Source organism: Ciconia boyciana, chromosome 2 (assembly GCF_034638445.1).
Source record: "Ciconia boyciana chromosome 2, ASM3463844v1, whole genome shotgun sequence".
Taxonomy (NCBI): domain Eukaryota; kingdom Metazoa; phylum Chordata; class Aves; order Ciconiiformes; family Ciconiidae; genus Ciconia; species Ciconia boyciana.
Window position 1 is genome coordinate 9535478 of NC_132935.1, and position 13606 is coordinate 9549083.

Sequence of the window (13606 nt, forward strand, 5' to 3'; positions counted from 1 at the left end):
GCTGGGGGCATGAGCATCAGGAAAAATCCCCCTTTCCTCCTTGCCAGCTATTCACAGAGAGGAAAAGTAACTGTGCGCCCCATGCTACCCTTGGCCCATCTCCACTGAGCACCTCAGAGAAGCTCTTTCCTCCCCATTCCCTCCCCATGCTTAGAAGAGCTCTTGAGCAAGGTGGAAAATCCCATTCTTCTGTGCACCAGAAATTTAAGGGGATAACATATGCCTTAAATTTGTCTTATACATGCCTTTATCATTGCCTTAAATTTATGATCATATGAATATACTGTATCCTGTCCCTGTCTCTATAGATATAGCTGCATGAACGAGCTGCTGGTGGGTAACTCTGGGTGTGGGTATGCAGTGCACTGGGGACTTTGCAGTCACCACTCACATATGTCTTCTCATTTTGTGTGAAACAGGAGGTCTTTTTGTGAAATAATTGCCTTTCCCTCAAGGCAGGGTAAGAATTTCACATTTACCCAACAGCAGGGGCACATCCTTTCTGCAGAGTACTTAGCAGGCTGTAAACCTATGTCTCAGTTTGCCTTGCCTCTTTCATCAACCTGTATTCTCCTCCTCACTTTTTTTCCTCTCTTTCTCTCTCACACATACCCCAACACTTGCACCTCATCTTTTTCCTTTAGCTATCTCCACTTGTCCAGAATTACTGCAAAACTTGTTACGAGTCTAACAATGTAGTTTGTGTCTTTGATACAGGAAACTTTTGCCATTTTCATCTTTGGAGCAGAGTTTGCCTTAAGAATCTGGGCTGCTGGGTGTTGCTGTCGCTACAAAGGATGGAGGGGGAGACTCAAATTTGCCAGAAAGCCTTTGTGCATGCTGGGTAAGCACATGCTCTCCACTACTGTTTTCCCTGTTATGTCCTCTTCCTTCTAAGCCAATTTGGGGGGATGTCCAAGAACCAGTGAATGGCAGTGCAAAGAGCACTGAAATCAGATCTGCCCTTTGTGCTAGGAGCTGTGTCCAGCTTGGAGTAGTTATTTGAAGTACCTGGCAATAACAATTAATTCCAGAGACTCTTGGGTGACTTGTGGATCCTTTACTCTTCAAACACATTTTTCTGTCCTGAGTTCCACTGCATTTTTCTTAAGCTCATCCCAAGAGAAACTGCCTTCAGTTTCAAACCGCTTCAGATGCCAACACTGTGCCATCTTCCCAAGCCCTCTTTCATATTCAAATGTTGTGTTTTACCTTTGTAATGTTGGTCAGCATTTGCAAACAAGTATCTTTATGATTTCACCCACATTATCCTTCAGGCTTGGAAGGCACTGCCTACAACTGTCATAAAACTACTCATTATTCATGTTTTAATCCCTTCCTAAAACTCCTCATTATGTCCACGAACCAACTAGCCAACATTTAGGAGTTCACTCTGCTCTGAGTACTTGTCATGCACATCCACATTGTTCACTATTTCCAGGACTCCCTCATTTATTTTGATGCTCTTCAGGCCAAGCACTAGCTTTTTGTTCTTTATTTGTAAAGGACATAGCACTCTGGGGAGCTGTGGTGCTGCAGTTATATGAATACACGCTACCCTCTTCCTTCTCCCTCCTTTTGTTCATCTTGTGGGTCTAAATGGTAGACAAAATTGGAATACATTTTCTTTGTGCATCTGTGCTATCTTCAATTTAGTAATGCTCTTTGGGTGCTACTGTTGTATAAATACTTCTTGTACTTCTAATAGCATTGTGAAGGCAGTAGAGCACGGTGTGAGCAAGTGGGATTGATACTGTCTCATGCCTTCTCAGTAAAAGTGTAATCGCATTTCTGAGAACGAATCTTCATTGATATCTGGGTAAAGAACAGAAAAGATCCCACTGGATTTATTAATATCATCTCGTGGTAGTCACTGGCACAAGTTTGTTTTGAGAATGATTGAAAGTGAATAAATCTGAAATCCATCCAGTGCTACTCTTTTTGGCTGGAAATACAATATGAAGACAAATTAAAGACTGAGTGCCCAGAGAATGTTTGAAGCCTTTTGGTACCACTTTTTTCTTGTATATGTATAGGATGAAAAATCAGGGGGGCAACAAGGAAAAGAAAGAAAAAGAAATAAAACAAGAAGCAGCAATGTGATTTGCATTTCAAACCTCTTCAGTTGATTGGCAAATTGGCCCTGTGAGCGCTTACAAAAAATAGTAGTACTGGCTTTGAGATTTTAATGGGAAAACTCGGCCAAAAGAACAAAATACTAGATGCACTATCAAAACCTGAATTTCTTATCTGCTGACCTTTCTTATCTGTTATGATGTTCCTGTGGAACAGATGAATTTAAGATTGTTTTTCTGTCAGCATTTGCACACTGTTTCTGTGCATCCCTAAACTAGCTCAGACAGTGTCTCAAGACCAGTGCATCAATCTGTAAATAGGTTACGAGGCTTTCTGGTGGGTTCTGTGCATGATGCCCACTGTGTGGCAGGTGCAGATATCTGTTTAATTGGCAAGAGAAGGCATTTTCAGGCAGCTTTAAAATTTGCTTAGGGAAATTTGCAGCACAACCAGATGGGATTAAGAAGCAGGTGATGGGGACACTTTTGTTGGCAGGCTTTGTTCTTTTTGCCTTGCAGATATCTTTGTGCTGATTGCTTCAGTGCCGGTGGTTGCTGTTGGGAACCAGGGCAATGTTCTGGCCACATCTCTCAGAAGCCTCCGCTTCCTTCAGATCCTACGGATGCTCCGAATGGACAGGAGGGGCGGTACATGGAAACTTTTGGGATCAGCCATTTGTGCACATAGCAAAGTAAGTGAGGAGCTTGCAGGGCTTAGCTGGGGCTTGGGGGAGAGATGTTGAAGGGAAAGAGAGCAGATGTACAGGTACAGTAACACCTTGGGATTATGTCTAGTAGTTCAAGCAACAGTTTTGTCCTTTCGGCTTTATTCCCTCTTCCATCCTCTGAACCATTTCTACCCCTTGTTTTACCCTTCTCTACTCAATAGTGGTGCTGGGAAGTGACAAGAGAGAGTATTTGTTCCCACATTCATTACAACAGGAATTTTGCCTTTACACTGAATGAGAGCACGGACATCCCTTTAACAGTGAAGTACAGACATTAACAGTGAAGTTCCTTTAACAGTGAAGTATGTTGAAATCTTTGACAGAAATGCCTCTGTATTTGCAACATGCAGAGTTTGTTGTGGCTTCTCAGACTTCTCTGATCAACAGATGGAGCAGGACTCCAGAGGGATGGAAAGAGGCTGGTTAGCAGAAATGTGGTTTCAGAGGGAGCTACTGGTATAATTTCTCTTTGGAAACATGGGTCAGGCAATACAAAGATGCACACAGTGTGAACCCAGACAGACAAAATTTCTAAAATAATCTTTGCTCAGTCTAACTTGATCGTATAGTCAGACACATCCTGTCTCACACCAGACAGATACGTTGTGTTCTTGCATTTTCACCAAACATTATTACAAGTTAAAAACTATCTGCATAAAATTCGTCTAGATGAGATTTCTCATCTGCACAGGGTGTAGAAAAATTGCATATACGCTGTGCTACATACTGCTTTTCTTATCCATGAATGACATTCCTGACATTTTAGGGGGTTTTGAAAATTAAAATGCCAGCTGGCACAGCATAATTAGACTTTGCTTCTTTGTAGTGGCTGATAGGGATACCCACCCTGCTTCATTTCATACCAACTTCTGTTTCTTCCCCATATAAACTTGCTACAAGGCAGGTGGCACATAAACACTTATGTCAAAAATGTTTCTCAGGAAACTGAGATCATGGAAGACGTCTATGTGCCAAAGACATTGTTTAGAAATTGTTTAAGGCTTCATTGTGTGGGATTTCATTTAAATGTTCCTTGTTTGATTCCCAACCACCACCCTTTGGACCTTAGCTGGCTGCAGGAGATAAGAAGGGGTTGCAAGAACTTTGCTTCACTGGAGACACTAAAGAAACAATTTTGATAACAAGGTTAGCCAACGAATTTCCTTCTGTGGTTCCACACTAGAAGTCAGACAAGAAAGTTGACTTATGTCAAGACTCAATTATGAAATTCTCAGCTACAACCTTTTTTTTTTCTTTTTTTTTTTTCTTTTTTTGCAAATATAGTTCTCAGAAAGCAAAAGGAATATTGATTTTTTACTCACTTATGAAGACCTCCACCAAAAAAGTTTCTGCTTTGTTTCAGACATTACTGGGATTTGAACTTGGGTTGCTGCATCTCCCACCTCAGTAGGATTAGCCACACACTCCTCTGTAGTCACTTCCTCTAAAACAAGAAAGCTCAGGTTTGTTTTTATGCAGACGATTTTCAAGGTCTCTTCTTATTGCATCAATTCATGGTGAAATCATACCTCAGAACCTGCTTTGATATGCCTAAAGAGAAAAAACTGCATCCTGCAGCCTTGTCTCTATGGAGGTAGGGAGAGGGCAGAGCTGTTGATTTGCCTGCCAAGACTGACCAAGCCTAGGGGCAGCAGGAAGGGGAAGAGTCAAGGCCAGAGACAGAGCCCTGCAGCACCCTGTGTCATCTGTGCAGCTAAGCCCTTAACCCAGCTTTATGCAGAACTACAACTGCAGATTGCTCCAAGCTGTTCCCAAGGAAGATGCCATGTAAGGGCTAATTCTTGTAAATCTCTGCATTATTTCCCAGTAAGTGCTGAGGTGGGCTGGTCGTGGACTGTGACCAAGCCAGCAGCGACAGCTCTGCTGTTATCCTCAGTGCTTCTCTCTTCTCCTGACATTTACTCTGCCACTGTGGGTATTGAGCCTGTTTTCAGCCCTTCCATTGTCCATCTATTTCTTTTGCAGGAACTCATCACTGCTTGGTACATTGGGTTCCTGACACTCATCCTATCCTCATTTCTTGTTTATCTGGTTGAAAAAGATGTTCCTGAAAAGGATGCTAATGGGGTGGAGATGAAGGAAGAGTTTGAAACCTATGCAGATGCACTGTGGTGGGGGCTGGTAAGTGACTCCAGAAACACCTTAGCTCCTTCTTAAAAACTTCGTATCCAAGAAGAGATAAAGTATTGATGTTAAGGATTATAATGTAAGTGCTGCTAAATTTGGGGTAAGAAGCATGTTACTGGTATAACATTACCAAATTAGGGATGCCCATACAACCAATTAACAGAACTTATATCCTTGCTGATTTTCAGTCAGACAAAGGTCCTTAGGTGTTTAAACCCCTTTCAGAAATCAGTCTGTGCTTTTGGTTTCCGGGAAACCTCTCTTTTAGAGGAGTGTCTCTTTGGGTATAACTGCACTGGCAGACCCTATGGCTATGGGAGATCTAGCTCTCATGACAGCAGAATCCTGCCTGTGAGAGCTACATCCCTCAGAAAATGGCAAAACCAGAGCTGGCCAAACTGGGAGGTGCTGTTGACTCTCTTGAAGGACAAGAGGCCTTGTAGAGGGATCTAGGTAGATTGGAGCATTGGACAATGATTAATGGGATGAAATTTAACAAGTCCAAAACATCTCTGGAAAGGATAACTCAACACTTCTTTTGTGTCTTACATGCATTCCCCAAGAATCACTCAGGGAATGCTATTGGTAGTAGGATACTGAGCAAGAGGGACCTTTGATACATTTGTTGTTGTCTCTTCTGATGAAGAGAGGATTATTGGTTTGCTCCACTGCTCATTTGATCACAAAATATTCCTGCCACCTGGTAGACAGAATTCATGTTGCTTTGCTACCAATAGTTAGGGGAGTCTATATCATGCTGTGACTAAAATTCAGCAGCATATTTTTTTATTTACTGCAGTTCACTCATAAATGGCAAGATCTCTCCCCACCATTATTAATCAAAAGGTCCCAAGTGTTGCATAGAACACCTGGATATTTTCATATCCTTACATATCCAGGACATTAGGTAGAGTCTCACAGGTGAGAAAAGGTACACAGCTGGAAATTAGCAATTGTGCAAGAAGGGAGTAAGTTTTCACAAAGTCATCTTTGTTTTACAGAGACTGAGACTTCAGAGAGAGGTAGCCCTGATTGTTTGTTAAAACTCTGCAAGCTGTAAACTGGCAAGTCCCATTCCAACTGTTCACTGACGGTGGGCAGGAGACTCACTCTGCGTGCAATGTCACATGGAGTTCCCTTTCAGCAAATGCATCCTACAGAGGCAGCTGCTTTAAGCCTAAATCCATTCTCCCTGGTGCAATGCCTCTAGACTATGATGCCATTAAAAAAAATTGGTTGGCCCCTTGTCAAGATCCTATTTTAAGAAGCTGTGCATGAACACCCATAGAGCTACACGAGTTATGCAGGTTTCATGGTGACATTTAAAGCAGAGATGTTGGCTTTGTTTTTCTTATGGGAAGTCCTGGTCATTCTGCCCACAGATCACTCTCGCTACGATTGGGTATGGCGACAAGACTCCCAAAACATGGGAGGGACGGCTGATTGCAGCTACGTTCTCTCTCATTGGAGTGTCTTTCTTTGCTCTTCCTGCAGTAAGTACCTTCCCCCTCCTCTGTTAGGCACAGCCATTGCTGTGCACTTGCAAAGAGAAGGTAAAGTGATCAAAACTGCCAGTGGAATCAAAATCCCTTTTTAAGAAGTGATTTAGACACTTGAGCTGGTCTATATTAGTAAATCAAACTCCTTTCTTCCCAACTCTGCATAGAGCTTACCAGGAATAATATGTCACCCCAATACTCCTCGAACCATGTGTGGGCATTTTCTGAGGCAATGTTCATTGGCACAGAACAAAATTAATCCAGCAAGTGAACGGTCTGGGAAATCACAGAGCAGTTCACGAGCCTGTACCCTGGCCTGGGTCAGTTTACTGGTATTGACGTAGCCACCCAAGATGTATTTTTAAAGGGTACACTGGCCATTGTTTTAATAATTAGGGTTGGGCCCATCTTATCCGTCTCTAAGCATTTGCACGCTGGAGAGTTACATGTGAGTGATCATCTCAGACCAGTGGTCATCCTTTATAACCAGTGCAGCTCTGCAGAGCATTTCATCTCACCTGTTTCCCTTCCTTCCTAGAGCAGATCTCTGACACCACCACGGAAGTGTTGTTTCTATCCACTAAGATTAAAGGGAATTTACATAGCAGGTGACAGTACAGGTATTTTTCATCTAGCCAGGTGAATCCTATTCTGGCTGCTTAAGAAATGATCTCTAATTGCTTTTCAAAGTATATTTGTTCTCTTGTGTTACATAGGCAAATTTTTGCCTTGTCTGCAAAGTCCTCAGGTAAGAATGAGACAAGATCTGGGTTAGATGGACCGAATAGCAACAGAAACCATCCCAGGTCAAGATTTTAGGATATTTTTCCCTTAGATTGAGATTTGGAAAGAATTTCATGGAGGATGGGAAGTCCCACATACCCAAATCCAGAGTATAGTTAGCATAGCTCTTTTATCACACAAGCACAGTTTCACTCTACCCTGAGTAGAAAGTAATATACCACCTGGACACCTCCAGCTTGGAAAGGCAGTAGACATTCAAGAAGCCTGTTGAGGACCTTAAAATGATTTGGTGTGGCTTGTCGCCCTTCAGAGGATCATGACAAACTCGTGTCTCATGAGCAGAGCAGTGGGAAAGGCATGCTGTACTGCATAAAGGTCCCATGTAGCCATATCCATCTCCGCCTAGAGACCTGTCTCCTCTCATTATTAGTCCATTTTTTCGGAGTAAGAAATGTCTAAAATCTTGCATTACTCTATGCTTTCAGGGCATTTTGGGCTCAGGGCTGGCACTGAAGGTCCAGGAGCAACATCGTCAAAAACATTTTGAGAAAAGAAGAAAGCCAGCTGCTGAACTCATTCAGGTTTGCAGCCACTTATCTCCTCCTTGAAAAAGTATTGTGTATGAAGACTGCTACATGATGTTAACAAGGGTCATCTCTTCCCCCCTGCCCAGATTCTCATTTCCCATTGCAGGAGGTGAGAAGCTGTATTTGTAAAGGAGTCAGTTTTTTCACATTGAGCTAGATAATCCAGTGGTCCCTGCAGTTTTTGAGGAATCTTTCAATTCCCAGAATATCTTTCAGAAGAACAGTGTCTTTAGAAGAAAGGGTCTCATCTGCTAGCTTCTGGAAACCAACCAACTTCTGCATCAGTGCCACAAAATCACAGAAAACAAGCTGTCGAAAATGTATTCTTTCCAAAATCCAGGTTTTGTCAGTTCCCTTGAGAGAGTGCTTCTATGTGCAAACAAAGTTATGTTGTTATTGATGTGAAAACAGCAACAGAAGTTACACAATAGACAGTGACAATCAAGTCAGGCATTTCAATCAAGGCAAATGACGTAAATAGTATGTGTGGTTTGTAAAAACTGAAACTCACCCTGGATCTCCTGTTATGTCACTGGATGATCAGAGGATTCAATAGGAAGAGACTCCTTAGCTCACTTGGACTTCAGTTATGGCCTTTGTTATGAAATCAGAAAATTAAACTTAAAATTACTAGTCTGGGGACTGACAAATTTGACAGGCGTTACTCTTAGTAGGTGTGGAGCACACCCTGATGGCAGTGAAGTAAATGTCAGCATTTCCACAGAAGCACAGAGAAAATTTCTGTGATATCAGATGGAAGCATTGGTGCTCAGGATCAAACCAGTCCTCAGGAAGGAGAAACAATCTGAGTGGCATATTATGATGTTCTCATTAAAAACACTCCTTAGCAAACAGAAGGGGCTGCAGGCAGGAGATGCTTTTAAATTAAAGCATCTCCACTTAGCAGGTAGCTAATTTAGCTACAGTATTTTTTAGGTATGTGCTTAGAGAATTTTGATTGGAGCTAAATGCTGAAATACAAAATTGCTCAGCAGAATTTCCTCTGCTGGTACATTAGATAGTAAACTAGCTTAAGCACTTCCAGAAATATTGGACAAATCCAGCAGTGTTTGAAGCTCTTTTAGACAAGAGAATAAAACCAGTTTAGTCAAATGTAATGTCTTATTGATGTTGGTGGTTCTCTCTAATGTCCTGTCTCCTTTAACAGCCCTCCCAGATCATAATCCAGTGTCAATAATTTTGCATATAGCGACACTCATTTGGTATGGCTGATTAGTAATTAATTTCCAGATAGTCACTCATGCATTATTATGTTCTTTGAAGCAATCTGGCTGCTGTCAGCCTGGGGAATAGCTTTACCTAACACTAATTATTGCCTCCCCCTTGTAATTCAGGCTGCTTGGAGATACTATGCTACTAACCCCAACAGGATTGATCTAGTTGCTACCTGGAGGTTTTATGAATCAATTGTATCGTTTCCATTTTTCAGGTAAGTTCACCTCTCCATCATCATTTTCTGTGAAGTATAAGTCAGGACAGGAAACACAGACTTTATATATATCAATGAGGCTTTTGTAGGTAACAGAGAGTTGCCATTTAACTTCCTGTCTGAGGCTGAAAAACGTAATTTTTGGCTTCTAGATCCGTTTCTTCTCCCTTCCCCTGGTGGGATATATTAGGGGCACATGGATAACTCCATTAGTGGCTCTCATGTTGGCATTAAACAAAGGAAAAGGCTGCCTCACTGTCAGCTTCCCTTTGTAAGACTCTGGAGTTTATTGCCCTGGAAATCTCAATTTCTCCCTCCATAATTTTGATTCTGATGAAGTTTTAGGCCTGGATTTCAGAGGTGCCTGTGCTTCTCACACCCTCTATGATGCAGTTGTGTATTTTAAGATATGGGCTCTGCTGAAAATTCTTACTTTTCCCTCTTTATTTCAACCAGCCTGAGAATTGTGTTGTTCACAGAGGTGGCCATGGCATGTAAACATAATTAATGCTTGTTAAATGTTTATCTTTTGGCAATACCAATTGCTCAAGGGGTTAATTCAGTGGAGGACAGCCAAAGCATGTTTAAAACTGTCTCCCACTGAAACTATTAACGGAAGGTTCACAAGGAAACTTTTTTGGGGAGTTGCGGTCATGGTTTTATTTTAATCACCACTTCTGAGTTCAGTGGAAAGCATTCAATACGTAAAGACATTCAGACTTAATGGACACTCATATGTTTATGGATATGAGTCTGTCTGATCCTTACTTTTCTTGCCTGTCAAACAGGCACCTTCCTCACGTTGAGTTCTTAACATTTTAAAATGTTGGCCCTATGAAAGCCAAGACTTAGCTATAGACTATCAGCTGCTAATAATGGGCATTACTTATCCAAGTTTATGCTTTAAACTTTCATTCTGGACTTGCTGTTGTACCTCATTCTGACAAAAAGTGCCCTTAAACTATTGCTCAGATCAAACAGAGGTCTCCAGATGTAAGTTGTCCTCACTGTGCTAATACTGCAGTTCCAATTGTTGCTCAAAACTGACTTGAAGAAACATTTCAGGCTCCTGCCTTCACAAAGGGCAAATTACAATTATTAACTCTTTAGTTGTTTTATTCACAGTATATTTCTTCAGGATTGATTTCACTTAGGTCAAAAAGGAAATCTCTAAGAAAAAACACAACAAGTGTTTAATTAAGGCTCAGTATTTTTCTTTCCTTTTCTTTATCCCTTCTCACTCTCTATCTATTCCCACATTATCCATTATAGAATCATTTCTAGAGGGTTTCTTGACCTCAGGTTTTGTTCAGAGAATAATTCTCAGGCTTGCCTGGAGTCTAGACTCATTACCGTGACTTCAAGCTTGTTCATTATATGTAGGTTCTTCTGTGATTCAAATGTGACCTGAAATTTAATAGGTGTTTTGCAAATAAGGTCCTGGGAGAAAGGGCAAGGGAGTACACTTCTCACCAAAGACTAGATTGCCAGTCTAAGCAGCACAGATTGGTTTCAGGAACCTATATCACTTTATTTGCTTTATGACTAGTTGAAAATGTAGCTTTTATTCTGCTGTCAGTTATGGTCACAGAACAAAAGAGATATAAACCATTAACAATAGATGAGAAATTTCTGTTTAAAAAACTCTGCTGAATTTATTATGTAATTCTTCTCTCCTTGCTTTCTTGTAATGCTTCCTCTCTTCTATAAAAGGAAAGAGCAATTGGATGGTACTGCCAGGTATGTAGCTGCCATTATTATAACCTTGTTTTAATACAGTTATTGGAGGATGCAGGTTAAATTGTTCTTTGTGGATTCATGAGCTGTTAACCAAAACATGCTACTAACATCACAGGTAGTCATTAAAAATGATTAACCAATCCATTTCCTAATTGCTTGCTTTTTTCCCAATTTAACAACACAGCTAAAATGCTAATCGTACAAATGCAGTGTTGCTTGCTGATTGTGTGTAAACAGCTTTATTGTTTGTTATGATTAATCATGGTCTAGTAGATTTCTCCCGATCCATGCCATAGAGACAGGGTTTAGCATTCAGGTTGTTCTGGGGTGAATTTAATGTTCTGCTTCATGTTATTGCTCAACAGTCCTGCAAAGAGCAATGTTGTGGTGTAAGGGATCAAGTCTGTGTTGATTCACCATGTGCAAAGATTTCTTGATGATAAATAGTAAGATGGATGGCTAAGATGGATCAGCAGGATAGTCCATCTCTCTGGCTGTACTAAAAAAGCTACATTAAGTTTGAGGCCTTGGTCCCACCCCTGCTGAAACAGATGGGAAAGCTCCCAGTCACTTTGGGGAATTTACAAGCAAAAAGAATGAAGAAATCATTGATCCTAATACTGATCAGTCACTGAAGACTACAACAGAGCAGTCCTGCAAGGTCTCAAATGGAAATGATATATCTATAATCCCCTCCAGCTATGCTGCAGATTCAAAAGCGCATAAAATAATTCAACCTCCTAGGTCGAAAACGTGAAATACTTGATACTAAATTGCTATCAATGGATCACCCACAATGAAAGTCAATAGCAATTAAAGGATAAATAGTTCCACAGACTCATGCTGAAGCTGTTTCCATTTGCATCCCCACTTACAACTTAGAGAAGAAGAGCAAGAATTGTAGCAAAATTTGAAAACTGTTTGTCAGAGGTCAGGCCTGGGTTCCAGTCCCTAGCCCGATGAAAAGTTATCTTTTTCTTTTTGTTTTTTAAACATTTCATGCAACACATGACAGCTTCAATAAAGGAAGCTGAAAAAAACAGATTCACACTTGCTGTTCTCCTATGAACTTTGGGGGTTCAAACCTCCTTTAACAAAAAAGAAAAACCTATTGAAAGCTTTTTTACAATACAGGCAAGTGCTGTAGTGCTGAATTATTGGGAAAAGATGACTTCCCCTTCCTGCCACCATCATCATGAGCTGACATGCTCCTCTTTAAAGACTGCCTGGATGGGAGTTACCTAGTTTGTGAACCCTCATGAACCTTAAGTACTATACATCCACGGCACTGCCCAGGCTAAGCAGTCATGAGCAAGCTCATTTGCGTTAATGTAGATGTCTGGAGATTTTAGCCATCTCCAGGGTTGGCAGCAGCTGAATTTTGGCCTTTAATATGTAGGAGAGAGCTTAGGAGATGAAATCCTTTTGAGGATATAACTCCATACCTTGTGCCAAAACATGTTCTCACTCAGATGCATCAGCAGATTAAAATTAGGAAAGTGAATGATTGCTACAGTTTGCTGTCGGTCACAGCCCCTCTAGAGAAGCTCCTGCACCTGCAGTGACAGAACAGTTTGTGGAGTAACTTCTGAGTTACTGTATCTTTCAGGCCAGTAGAAGAAGTCATTTTATGTTGAAGCACTGGATTAAAAACTGAAAAGTATGACTCACAGCTCAAAATCTTTACACCTGTAATCCCAAGGCCCCTCATTCTAGCTGGATATATCTTGCTTTTATGTTATTACATGTGTAATAACCTTCAGCAAAATCATCAGCAAACCTGCATTGGAGCCTTCCTGTTAGCAGGCATGTGTTTATGGAAATAAGCATTCAATAAGAGGGATTGGCAACCCTCCAGGTAAACAGAAAAATTATGGTACTTGTGGGAGCACCTACTGACTTCAGTATACATGGGACTGAGCCATAAAATCTGGTTGTTTTGACACTCCCACCTCCCATCTCTCATAAAACTCTTATTTACAGACCAGATAATAAAACAAAACATTCCTCTTCCTCCTACAGTGATTTAGTATAGAAGGTATTACTTGTACTCCACTGCAGTTTGCATTTAAGGCTGTATTGAAATAAATGAGCAATAAGGGAATGCAGTCCTAGTGGAGAGAACAGCCCGTAAGTGTACTCAGTCTCCAGGTTCTTGCATCAGCCAAGTACTTAATGGGAAAGCTGTAGTAATAAACTGCACTGTCTGAACAGTGGTTGATAAAGGAAAGAGAAGAATTGGTCCAAAGCTTTCTCAGAAGAGTCAGAAAATTTAACTAGTTAATAAACTAAAAATGAGGCCTGGCTGTGTGAAAATGTGAGGATGGGTGGTGCTTTAAGTGGCAGGGTTTCTATTCTGTGGTGCGAAAGCTCTTTAGGAACTCCACAGTAGTAGAGTCAAACTCTGTGACAGATCCTTCTAGAATCTCTCCTTGGACGCGGGAGCTGGCATCATGACAAAGTCACAGTTAGATGCAGCTCCTTGTTCTTAGACCATTTGGGAAAAACACAGGGAAGACGACAGAATGGAAGAGTCCGTTTCAGAAGCTGGATCCCAAGGCAAGGCTGCAGGGAAAGACTTGTGATCGTAGAAAGCTGATTAAAGTTTGGCAGCAGCCCAAGGCTTTATTGAAGC

General features: G+C 41.2%; 1 protein-coding gene across 1 annotated transcript in view; it reads left to right on the forward strand.

Annotated features, from left to right (window-relative positions):
• KCNQ3 (potassium voltage-gated channel subfamily Q member 3) overlaps positions 1-13606 on the forward strand; it is a 210114-nt gene that overhangs the window by 177541 nt on the left and 18967 nt on the right. Inside the window, exons 3-9 of the mRNA XM_072851158.1 lie at positions 718-844; positions 2595-2767; positions 4790-4945; positions 6334-6444; positions 7680-7775; positions 9137-9231; positions 10945-10971. Of these exons, the coding sequence (XP_072707259.1) occupies positions 718-844; positions 2595-2767; positions 4790-4945; positions 6334-6444; positions 7680-7775; positions 9137-9231; positions 10945-10971 (785 nt within the window). The remainder of the gene's footprint in view (positions 1-717; positions 845-2594; positions 2768-4789; positions 4946-6333; positions 6445-7679; positions 7776-9136; positions 9232-10944; positions 10972-13606) is intronic.